This window comes from Equus quagga, chromosome 14 (assembly GCF_021613505.1).
Source record: "Equus quagga isolate Etosha38 chromosome 14, UCLA_HA_Equagga_1.0, whole genome shotgun sequence".
NCBI classification, from domain to species: domain Eukaryota; kingdom Metazoa; phylum Chordata; class Mammalia; order Perissodactyla; family Equidae; genus Equus; species Equus quagga.
The window spans coordinates 85,315,673-85,328,253 of NC_060280.1; the positions used below are offsets into that span (position 1 = coordinate 85,315,673).

At 44.8% G+C, this 12,581-nt stretch overlaps 1 protein-coding gene across 1 annotated transcript in view; it reads left to right on the plus strand.

Annotated features, from left to right (window-relative positions):
* Positions 1-1,601: 1,601 nt before the first annotated feature.
* Positions 1,602-12,581, plus strand: part of LOC124252364 (zinc finger protein 709-like) — a 35,100-nt gene continuing 24,120 nt past the window's right edge. The window contains exon 1 of the mRNA XM_046685754.1: positions 1,602-1,732. Within this exon, the coding sequence (XP_046541710.1) occupies positions 1,730-1,732 (3 nt within the window). The 5' untranslated portion in view covers positions 1,602-1,729. The remainder of the gene's footprint in view (positions 1,733-12,581) is intronic.

Genomic DNA, 12,581 nt, shown 5'->3' on the forward strand with positions numbered 1-12,581 from the left:
ACCTTGAGGACGTTATGCTAGATGTAACAAGCCAGTCAAAGAAAGACAAAAACTGTATGATCCTACTAATATGAGATACCTAGAGTAGTTGAATTCATACAGACAGCAGAATGGTGGTTGGGGGCTCCGGGGCAAGAGAGCTGTTCTTTAACATGTACAGAGTTGCAGTTTTGCAGGACGAAGAGTTCTGGAGATTGTTTCCACAATGTCAGTGTACTTCACGCTATGAACTATGTACTTAAATATGGACAAGATGTAACTTATATGGAATAAATATAGTAGGTGGTCAAACGTTACACACTTCCTCTTATAAAATAAATACATCATGGGGATGTAATATACAGGATGGTGACTAGAGTTAACTACTACTAAATTGTATATTAAAATTTGCTGAGAGTAGGTCTTAAAAGTTCTCAAAAAAAACTATAGCAATGTGTGGTGACGGATGCTAACCAGACTTATTGTGGTACGCCTATATTAAACGAATATAATGTTGCATGTCAATTATATCTCAATTTAAAAAAAAATGAATGCAGTATTGATACATGCTACAACATGGAATTTCTTGAAAAAGTTATACCATGAATGAAGTCAAACACAAAGACCACATGTTAGATAATTCCATTCATATGAAAGTCAACAAGTACGGAAATGTATACGGACAGACAATAGATTAGTGGTTGTCCGGGGCTGGCACTTGGAGGAGCTAGATGGGAAGATAGGGCAATAGTAGGTTAAGGGTAGAGGGGTTTCTTTTTAGGTGATCGAAATGTTCTGAAATTCACTGTGATAATTGCACGTATCTGTGAATATACTGAAGACCAGTGAGTTGTAGACGTTAAAGGGCTCCACTGTATGGTATGTGTATTGCATCTTTAAAAAAATTGTTTAAAGTGGATAATTCATTAAGAGTATTGCAATGCAAATGAGTTTTGCAATCCAATCTCTTAAGCATATGACTACCTTCCAGGTACATCCCACATTTACATACCCTTTTCTTGTTTTTTGTTGTATCAGTCCAAATAGGAATTGAATCACCTTAGGGATATTATAGCTTTTACATTTCATAGTTCTTTCAGGATACATTAAAAAAAGGGTCTAAAATAAATTTCCCTCCAGGGTAAAATGTACACCTGAGAATTGAACGAACACACCTCAGATCTTGTGGTTAGACTGAGAAAAGTCCTTGAGCGCAGCTAGGGCTGCGGGCTCCAACTTGCCAGCAGAGCTAAGGGTTTGGGAGGTCGCAGGACTCCTTAAAGTCTGATATGAGGGGGTGGGGAAGCGCTGGGTGGAAGACTCAAGACTGTCAACCGTCAGAGATCAAAGTAGAACCAGACTAATTGTTGATATGGTGAAGTGACTTTTTAGTATCTGTGTTTGCAAAGGGTCACAGGTCCTGGAGTGGTCTCGCAACATTGCATTTCAATGGAAAAGTCCCCAGAGAGAACAAGGTCCAGCTCCCAGTCAGCTCTGACACAGGATCTCCGTCCCGCTGTCACTCAGGAGCGACCGGGCGGTGCCTTTTGAATTGTCCAATCAGGGTCGGTTCCCGGGCAGGTGGGCGGGCCAACGCCCCACATCGCTTCCGACTTCCTGTCGCTCCACAGTCCTTCCGATGGCGGCTCGCCTGTTTTTAAAGGCCCCATCTTGCCCCGCTGCGGACTCCGTCGTGCCGTGACCTGTACCGAGTCGTAGGAAGGACTCGGGGGACTCAGGAAACTCAGCAATGGTGAGAGTTCAGCCACGGGCGGAGGACACGGAGGAGTGGCTGGTGGGAAGCGGCGGGGCGGGCCCGGCCTCCCGCGGTCCCCTCCGGAGTCAGCAGCCCAAGTCCGCGGCGGCGCCGCTCGGCCCTCAGGCCCCTCCAGCCGTAGCGTGGGGGCGGGGCCGGCAGCTGGGCCCCGGGCGTCCTGTGGTCCCTGCGCGCGGCGACTTGGGCCGGAGCGTCTCTGGGCCGCTGTGCGGGGCCCGCGGGAGGGCCCGCAGGACAGTCGGGCCTCGGGCTCCGGGGTCCGTGCGCGGAGGGGCTGTGGTCTGTGGGTCCCCAGGGCCTCCTTTCTCCTCAGGGGGGACCTATTTTCTCCTGAGTTTTCTAAGTGTTTGGGGAGCAGGGTCTCCAATCCGCGACCCTGTCCCCCCAGCTCTTCCAGGACCGACAATAAATCCCTCAATTTCCAGATCCCTCCTCACGTTCCCGAACGCCAGTTTCCGGTCCCCGGTTCACGGCATCGTCATCAAGCACAAACAGACCCAATATTTTAGTTGTTTATCACTTTTCCGTAGTCAGTGGGCGACTCTTTTAAGAGGGTTTATTCCTCGTTGGTGGACGTTTTTGTTGAGAGAAAGTAGCGCATCCCCCTGGAGGCGCGTGGTGCGAGCTCTTCCCGCCTCTCCTCCAGGCTGCGTCCTGGGGGCGGACGCGCAGCTGGCAGTCCTTTGCTGCAGGTTCCTCTTGAGAAACTTTTCCGGGCGATCTGTCCCGTCAGCATCGCCCCTCCCTGGGGTTGTCATCCTGAAAAGATGGGTTCACTTAAATTTGGTCTTAGTTTTTCAATGAATAAAAGTTTACTTAATACAGCTTGAAAAACAATATAAAATAGCTCCAAAGAGGGAGAAAAAGGTAAATTTTGGAAAAAATAAAATATTTCAGTTTTTCATTGCATGATTTAAAAACTTCTTTTCTCCCCTGAGCATGAGAGTAACATTCTGAGGTCTGTTCTTTTATTTTGGGTGAGTTCAAATGGATTTCCACGGTTTAGACTTGCGGACCTGAAGTGTTCAAGTAGAATTGATAGTTGAAAAAAGAATTTTTTGTCATGGACAAAATAGTTATTTAACATCTTTTTTTCTCCAGAATGCAATACATTCTAGTGGGGTTTCCTGTTGAGCCAGCAAAGTGCCATACAATTTTCTTCCCTCATTTCCACATTAAGACTGGTGTGAGTGTTTTAGCTGGACTGTTCAAACACTGGGTTTGTGTATTTAAAATATCAGTGATGGTCCAGAAAAACTCCAGTGGGGGCAGAGCCTGAGGACAGTGAGTCTAAGCTAAGGCCCCCTTGAGCCTGCAGAGGGAAGGCCTTGAAGGCCCAGCTGTTCTTCCTGGGGAGCCTCCCCTGCAGGTGTCCTACTGCTCACACCCCATGGAAGGAGCCTTCATCCTGAGAGGAGCTGCAGAGCCCTGGAAAGCTGGGGGTGCACATGCTCCTGGGGTGGGGAGTGACACCCTTTCTGAGGTTATCCCTGTGGTTCCCTTGGGCCTGTTTCTAGACATAATTGGAGTTTTGCATCCACAGTGTAGGTGCACTCAGAGAGTAACTCGTTTACACTGAGAAAGTCTATGAGAGTCAGGAGCTCTGTGTCCTGGATTAGGGCCCATTCATCTGGGGTCCATTTGGGTCAGAACCTTAAACTGGATCCAGCTGAGTTTCCTCACTGTGAGAATGGAGCCTGAGAGAGGGAGCATGTGCACTGTTCCCTGGGGAGGGGAGGGTGTGTGGGGCTCCCAGAGCTCCTTCCTGTGGCTGCTCAGGTGCCCTCCCCTCCTTCTCCAGGGACTGACCCTCTCCAGGGCTCTGTCTCCACCAGGAGAGTCAGGAACACGGGACCTTCTGACTGTGGCTTTCTGTCCTGTGGGAAGCAGGCTGCTCCTCTGAGCTGATTCCAGTATTTGTGTTTCTTTCCTTTGGATTCCTTTATCGATGGACTAGTGCAGCCCTTTGGCTCTAGTTTCCCTTAGCACTTGGGCCCTGAGACTGTAAGTTGATGGAGAGATAGGAGGTGAGCAAAGCAAGAAAATTTTGGAAACAAATAGAATTTTTGTTCCATTTAGGCAAGAGAAACTCAAGATGTGAGTGAATGTTTTGAAGTTCTCAGGTGCATATTTCATTTTTAGACCAATTTTTGTGTGTGCTTGTCCCTTGAGAAGATAGAAATTTAAAAAGCTAAAGCAGTTGAATTCCTGTTTTAATTAATGTGAGGGAGAATACTGAAAGCTTATGTAAATCTTTGAAAATCCAATACATTTAAGAGGCTAAAGTCAAATCCCTATTGCATTATAATATGCTGCTTATTCTAAAAACACCCCAGTGTGAGATAGAGGGGAAGGACATACTGGGATGCCACATGTCCTTGTAGTTAGAGATTGGAAAATTTTCATTTTGAATGCTTTATACTTTGTCCTTGTAGTGAGCAGTCAGACTCCACATTTTTGGTGACTGCTCACAGCTTAAACCTCACCCACCCTCTTCCCTTGTGCCCCCACCTGGACAAGCTGAGGAGGAAGCCTGGGTTCTCTCTCCTCTAGAGCAGGCAGGAGATTCCCACCACCCCAGCCCCTGCCTGTGTGCAGAGCTCTTGCCCCGGCCCCACCCCCAGGCCCAGTGAAGCCCCAGGCCAGGCTCCATTCCTTGCTTTCTGAGCCCTGTCAGAGCTGCTTGAGAGCCCGGCCCTGCCCTCCCCTCAGACCTCTATGATGTGAGTCCTAAGCCTTTTCCTCTGTGTGTGTGTTAGTGTGTGTGTATGTGCACGCGCGCACACACAGTCTCAGCATCAGTGTCAACAAGGAGCCACCCCTCTGCAGGTGACCACGACAGTTGGTGCCCTGAGCAGCATGTCCAGATGTGACCCCACCCCCGTGGGTCTGTCTTCTCTTGCTCTGACTTGCTCCCCTGCTCTGCCGCCTGGTGGTGACATGCACTGTGGGCTGCTGCTTGCTGGGAGCTCGTGCTGTGAGCTGTGCTGCCCTGTGTTGCATTGTTGACCCACCAACCTCAGTTCTAGGTTCAGCTGAGCAGAGTTGGCAGTTTCGAGAATTTATGTGCCTTTGTGAGCAGGACTATGGGATTGGGGCCTCCTTGAATGAGTCCTGTTCCAGTGTCTTTGCTGGAATTCCTCTGTGTGTTAGGGTGAAGTTGTGACAGAGGCTGGGTTGGCCCCAACATACCCCAGGGATGGAAGTGACACAGGGTGACCATACCCTGTGCAAGAAGAGGGCCCATCACTGGTCACTCCTGAAACAGCTGTCATTTAAAAAGAGAAAGAGAAGAGAGGGGAAGGGAAGCCGGTAGATGGAGGCTGGAGTCCACACTCCTAATGCCAGAGGGCCCACCAGGACTCTCAACTACCTCGGCTGCTGCTCCTGTCCCTGCCTCTACTGTGACAAAGATCCTTCCCCTAGGGTTCTAGGGGACAACACCTATGGCACCCCTGTGGCACAGCAAAGGGATTAGTTCAAACTTGACTTAAGTCCAGGGACCTTAAACTCACTAAAGGACCCAGTTGTCATGAGGGAAGCTCCTAAGCCTGATGGCACTGTTTTGAGGCTCTTGGGTAGAAAAAATATGTAAATACCAGGGTAGACAGGACACTCCTTCCCCCAGTGACCAAGAAAACAAAACAGGGAAGGAACAAAAGAAAAAAGTACTGAAGGAAAGGTCCACAGTTTGCCCCAATTGGAAATCCAGATATACTGCAAGAATTTACATAACAAAACAGATAGAGGTACACTGCTTGAGTTTTGGGCCTCTGCAACATAGTTCTGAATTAATTTTGCGCTCTGATGTAATGCACTAATTCAGAAACCTTCATGCAGATAATCAATACTAGATGTCAAATTGCATTTACACCTGGGATCCGACTAAATTTAAGGAAGGTGCCCCTGATGATCTTAGGGGTGTTAATGAATATACTACAGAGGACAAATGGGACAAATGTTTGATCTTTAGCCATTAGAACTATGGTCTTGCCTAAATTCTCCATGGTCATAACACCCGTTGTCCTAAAATATCCCATAGTGAGCTGGGAAGCCCTGATCCAATGAGCAAGAATTAAAATTAAACGAAGTCTCTGCCACTTACAAATTGACTTGACAAATTGGGACCCAGGGACCTTACCTGCCAAATAAAGTAGTTAACATGGCCGAATGTAAGTTACACAGGGCCTTGAAAGATTGAAAACTGTATAGAAAACCTAGTTAGTGAGGGGTTGATTATTCCCAGTGTTGCTTTTAACAGCCTAATTTGTCCTGTTATTAAACCTGGAAGGAATGACTGACACCTCGGAGTGGTTTACCTCAACTCGAAGCTGTGTTTGCACCACACAGACCTCTATACCCAGTCCCCACAGTGTGGAAATTACTGACCAGAACCAATCAGCAATTGATAAATAGCCTGCTCTCACAGGTTTGGCTAAGTCTGTTCTGTCCAGTCCTGTGTCCACAGCCTCTCAGCTGCACTTGGCCTTCCCCTCTGAAGGGACGTGATGCCCCTTTACTGGGTTGTCCTCATGGATCTTCCACAGCTGTGCCCTCCCACAGTCATTGCAGGCAGGGTCTGAATTGCATCCTGGTGTGTCCAAGAACACAGGTATGATGTTACATTATTGACATCTCCTCTGAGGGCATTCAGGACAAATATTGAAAAAAGGAGTTCACAAAAACTGGATGGGACATTGCCACACATATAATGTGAGGCCCTGACAACTTTGTTAAACTTCTGGAAATTATTTGATAAGCTGAGACCTGCTCCTTCTCTGACACCATGAAGAAATAGTTATTGTTCCTTTCAACACACACAACATCTAGTTGGTTCTTTTGATGTTTGGGAGGGAATATATTCATTGTTTACAAGTTGTACTGGAGCCCATTTGTGTTGTTACTTGTAAATTTGCCACCTTGAATGGGCACCCCCAGTACCAAAGGCTGGAGACTCAAATTGTCTTACAGCCAACACTCCTGTTAGTGCCCTCAGAGACTCCTTCACTATAGAGGCCTCAGTGACCATCTGTCATGCCTCCTGGGGTACCCATGATGGCTTTAAGTTGTCCATGGGCTTCTGATGCAAGAACCAGCCCTAGGCCCCACACTATATGCCGTTAGAGCTGCAATGACCTCTACTTACGGGGCTCTCCTGACAGTAGATGGCTCTGAGCGTGGGACCCTCTATCCAGCAACCCATTCTGACTTGGGACCTGGAAACAGCCCTCCAAGGGCTCAGCATGGCTACTGAGACACCCTGGAGACATGATGGAGCCAAACCTGGGCCCTCTGGGATATCTCCTGCCTGCAGGAGGGGGTAGTCTTCCCTGTCCTCGGTCCTATGCTAGGTGCCATGGTGTTGGAGGAGGTCACCCCTTTCCCACACCCCCAGGCTCCCTGGGGACATCTTTAGGATTCCCTGAGTGAAAAGCAGTGGGAGTTCATCAACTTGAGGATGACATCACCACATTTCTACAGATGGAGCTCAGGCACATTTGCTTCTTTTCATGTCTTAATTGGGGCATCTCTAATGAAGGACTAGACCCAAGGGTCATCACAACTGACCATACATCAAGCAGTCATCTTAGCACTGACCAGCAGTTGGCTACAGCTGCAGACATTACAGACTCTGGACGATTCCCTGAGAGTTGCCCCTTTGTGGTAAAAGGACTCAGGGAATCTCTTGCCTCACAGTTACCTGAAATATAAATCAAAGTTAATCTTGTTTAAACACTAATGAAGGCCACACACAAAGCCTTTCCAGGACATTCTTCCACATGGGAGTTCCACACACTCCTGATAGTAACAAAGGCACGCATTTCGCGTCTCAGAATATACAGTGCTGGGCTCTTAACAAGGTATTCAGTGGAAGTTTCTTCTCTCTTCCAAGTCTCGGGGTGCAGGCATCATAGAGCAACATTATGGCTTATTGAAATAAGTTCAAGTTAGTTGAATGAAAGATGGTCTGTTTCTGTCATCAGTCAGTCATCGGGGTGAATGTTAATGTGTCTGTCTTAGTCTTTTTTTTTTCTAGTAGACTTCACTTTTTTTTAAGAGCAGTTTTAGCTTTACAGAAAACTTGATTGGAAAGTACAGAGATTTCCCCCATAACCCCTCTGCCTCCACACAGTTTGCCCTATATTTTGTATCTTGTGTTCCTGTCATACTTTTGTTGCATTTGAGGAGCCAGTTTGATGCATGAAAGCTCATAGTTTACGTTAGTGTTGACTGTGTTGTACAATCTCTGGGCTTTGGCTAATGTCAAATGATATGTCTCCATCATTTCTGTGTCATATGGAACACTTGCACTGTCCTAAAAATCTCCTGTGCTCCATCTATTCATTCTTCCTCCCTCCCACCCCAAATCCCTGGCAACATATGACCTTTCAGTGTCTTATATTTGATATTTTCCAGAATGTCACATGCTTGGAATCATACAGTGTGTAGCCTTGTCATATTGGCTTCTTTCACTTAGCAATATGGTTTTAAGGTTTCTCCATGTCTTTTTGGCTTGATAACCTCATTTCTGTTCATCAGTGAAGAATGTTTTACCCTATCGATGCACCAGTGATTGTTTATCCACTCGTCTATTGAGGTTATCTTGGTTGCATCTAGGTCTTGACAGTTTTTTATAAAGCTCCTATAAACGTTAGTATGCAGGGTTTTTGTGAACATCAGTTTTCAACTCATTTGGATAAGTTTGAACAACATGGTTGCTTCATCGTAGAGTAAGTGTAGGCTTACTTTGAAGAAACTGCCTTTCTTTCAGAGTAGACATTCCATTCTCCATTCTCACCAGCAATGAATGAGGGTTCCTGGTGCTCCCCATCTTCACTATTGTTCAGTGTTCTTGGTGTTTTTAATTTTAGCCATCGTAATAAGTGTCTGGTGATACCTCATTCTTCTTCTATTTGCAATTTCCTAGTGACACATAATTTTGAGCATGTTTTCATGTGGTCTTTCCCATCTGTATATCATTACTGAAGTGTGTGTTCAGGTCTTTTGCCCATTTTTAACTGGGTTGTTTGTCTTCTTTTTGTTGACTTTTAGGAGTTCTTTGGATATTTAGGTATCAGTGCTTTATCGGATAAGTGATTTCCAGGGATTATCTGTCAGTGTGTGACTTGTGTTCTCTTTCTCTTACACTGTGTTTCACAAGCTTTTCATTTTAATGAGGTCAAACGTATTTTTTTCTATCTTGGATCTTGCTTTTGGTATTGTATCTAAAAATTAGTCCCCAAATCCAAGGTCACCTAGATTTTCTCCTGTGTTATCTTTTAGGAGAATTGTGGTTTTACATTTTATCCTAAGATCTATAATTCATTTTCAGTTAATTTTTGTGAAAAGTGTAAAATCTGTGTCTAGGTTCTTTTTTTTAGCATGTGAATTTGGTCTGTGGTTTTCTGGCATTGTTTGTTGAAAAGACTGTGTTTTCCCATGGACTTGCCTTTGGTCCTTTGTCAAAGATGAGTTCATTATATGTATGTGGATCTGTAGGAGACAATTGACTTTTGTATATTAACATTTTATCTTTCATCCTTCCTCTGCTCTCATCTTAGTTCAAGCCGTCTTTGTTATTGGAGATTCTTTAAGATTTTCTCCATGGACAATCTTGTGCCACAAGGACAGTTTTATCTCTTCCCAATCTGTGTACCTTTTATTTCCTTTTTGTGTCTAATTGCATTAGCTAATTATTCCAGTACAGGTTGACTAGGAGTGGTGAGAGGGCACATCCTTGCCTTCTTCCTGATGTTACTGGAAAGCATCATTCCTTCAGTGTAGTGCACTAACATTAAAGAAGAGCCCAGTTGATGTGGAGGGAGGTGTGGGCTGAGGGGAAGCATTCTCTAGTCCAGTGATTGGGTCTCAGTTTAGTGAGTCTGTGTCACTGGCCTTGACTTCCTGTGATATAATAAGAAAGATATTTGGTCTTTGTCCTCAGTTCTTAGCAAAAACCTCTTGATGCCCTTGGAATTTCTTGAGTGGTAAGGGTGATAGAGTGTCTTTGGTTTTAATGAAGCACTCTTGGCCAGCTCCTAGATGGCTTCAGGATGGGGGTTGCACGCCAAACACCAAGCCTTGATTAGAGGCTTGGGACTCTCAGCCCAAGCTCCCAGCCTCTGGGGAGAGGAGAGGGGCTGGAGACTGAGTTAATTGCCAATTGCTAATGATTTAATAAATTGTGCTCATGTAATGCAACCTCCATCAGAACCCTTACAGACAGAATTCAGAGCGTTTCTGGGCTGGTGAACACATGCAGGTGCCGGGATGGTGGAGCATCAGAGAGGATGTGGAATCTCTGCAGCCGCGTCCCCCTCCACTCCCCTCACCCATGCCACTGCCCTACTTTGCCTTATGCCTCTCTCTCTTTTGTCTGTTCCTGAGTTGTACCTTTTATAGTAAATCAATAATAGTAATTAAAGTGCTTTGCTGAGGTTTCAGAATTGTTTCAGTAAATTTCCAAATGTAATGAGGTGTTGAGAGAGTCTATGAACTTGTAGATGGCTGAGTGGAAGTGCTGGCAGCCTGGGCATTTGTGGTTGGCGTCTAAAGAAGGGGCGGTTTGTGGGACTGAGCTCTTAACCTCTGGAGTCTGATGTGAACTCTGGGTGGTTAGTGTTAGGATTGAACCGAACTGTTGCACACCTCTTTGGTGGTGTAGAGTTAGAGAAGTGGCATTGGAACAGATACCACATATTTGCTGTCAGGAGGGAAAAAACATCCCCATCACCTTCACAATTGCCCCACCTCTGAGAGCAGAAAAGGCTAGAAGAGACTCAAGTTGGCTCTTCCCTCCTCCAGGTCAGTTAGGCTCTGGCAAAATCCCACTCAGTTATGCTCTTGTGAAATAGATTGTTTTTAGGACATGCCTGGCTAAGAACAGAATGTTTTGGGTATATTTTTAAATGGTTACTTTTTGTCTCTCTTTCTAACTGAAGAGGCAGTGGTTTACCCAGTGACCTCAATTCTCTGATGAAAGAGTTGCTGATTTCAAGTTTCTTGGCTTTTTCTTCTGAGGACTGGAACCCAGCTTTAAGCTCCTTACATCACAGACCAGGGACCTGAGGTCTCTGACTCCTTTTTTTCCCCAGTTGTTTTAGAAAAAATTCACATACACTACTGTATAAATTTAGGGTGTACAACATGATGGTTTGATTTACACATATTGTGAAATGATTACCACAGTAGTTCAGCTAACATCCTTCTTCTCATATAGATGCAATAAAAAGAAAAGAAAGAAGAAAAGAATAAAGAAAAAATTTTTTCTTTGTGATGAGAACTCTTAGGATTTGCTCTCTTAACAGCTTTCCTATGTATCATGCATCAGTGTTAGCTATAGCTGTCACATTGTACTTTACATGCCTAGTCCTTAATTATCTTATAACAGGAAGTTTGTGTCCTGACCACCTTTCCCCGACTACCGCCCCCCATCCCTTACCTCTGGTAATCACAAGTCTGATTTCTGTTTCTATGAGGTGTTGCTTTTTTTTAAGATTCCACATATGAATGAGATCATCAAGTATTTGCCTTTCTGTGTCTGACATATTTCATTTAGCATAATGCTTCGAGTTTCATTCATGTTTTTGCAAATGGTAGGATTTCCTTACTTTTTATGGCTAATACTCCATTGTGTGTATATATATGTACCACAACTTCTGTATCCATTCATCATTGATGGATGTGTATCTTCTCTATGGCAGGCAGAGGCCTCAGTGAGTGAGAATGCCTTCATCAATCATTGTCTTCCCACCATCCACTACATCTTAAACACTGTGTTGGGGGCACTGCTTGGGTGTGGATGCAAACAATAGACAGCTATACTGAAAGTCCTGCATTCTTGGGATTACCAGCAGTGGTTCCCCATAGAGATAAAGGCATAGACAGATTTCATCTTCATTTTAGCCATGGTTAAAGGTTTTACTGCATGTGCTATTTAATAACGATCCAGATACATGGGTATCTGGAACTCATGACTTCCATTGCTTTGGGCCATGGGTATTGGTGGTATTTCTGTTTCTGTTTAACATCACTTGAAAGGATTTGAATTTGCCTTTGATTCAGCATATTATTTTGCTGCTGTTCAGACTGAGTGACACAACTTGAACCCCACAAGACCTTCGAGTTTCTCCCAGTGTGAGGAAGGGTTCTGGTCATCTACACGGTTGTAGCCCATCACGTATTTTCCTAGGAGTAGAATGATATTTGTGCAAGATCAATATGATTTCCTGGTTAAAATACCAAAAAGACTATGAATGTTTAGAGGGTAATGATGCAAGCAATAATTCTGAGCTGTAGACAGACACACAGAATCATTTTGAGTAATATCCTGTGTTGTGGCAAAGGAGGTAAATTTGACATCCTTAATCTGGGGGATTTTCTATGCCTTTTTATAAGAGGAGTAGCTGGGAGGTTTTTGTTTCAATGATGAACAAAGCCCCAAAGCCCATTTTTGCTGTTTTCATGGATCATTTCCATATGTTTACATTTCCAGGAGATGTTATAGAAGACATGGTAAAATGTGCCAGCTTTTGTTTCATTGAATAACAATGGAAATCCAAACTTTTTATTTATTTATTTATTTATTTATTTATTTTGCTGAAGAAGATTTGCTCTGCAAATCTAACATCTGCTGTCAATCTTCCTCTCTTTCCTATGTGGATTGCTGCCACAGCATGGCTGCTGATGAGTGGTGTAGGCTAGCACCTGGGATCGGAGCCTGTGAACCTGGTCTACCAAAGTGGAGCATGCTGAGCTTAATCACTAGACCACAGGGTGTGCCCCATTCCTTTTTTCCTTTTTCAGTGCTAGCTTATGTTATTTT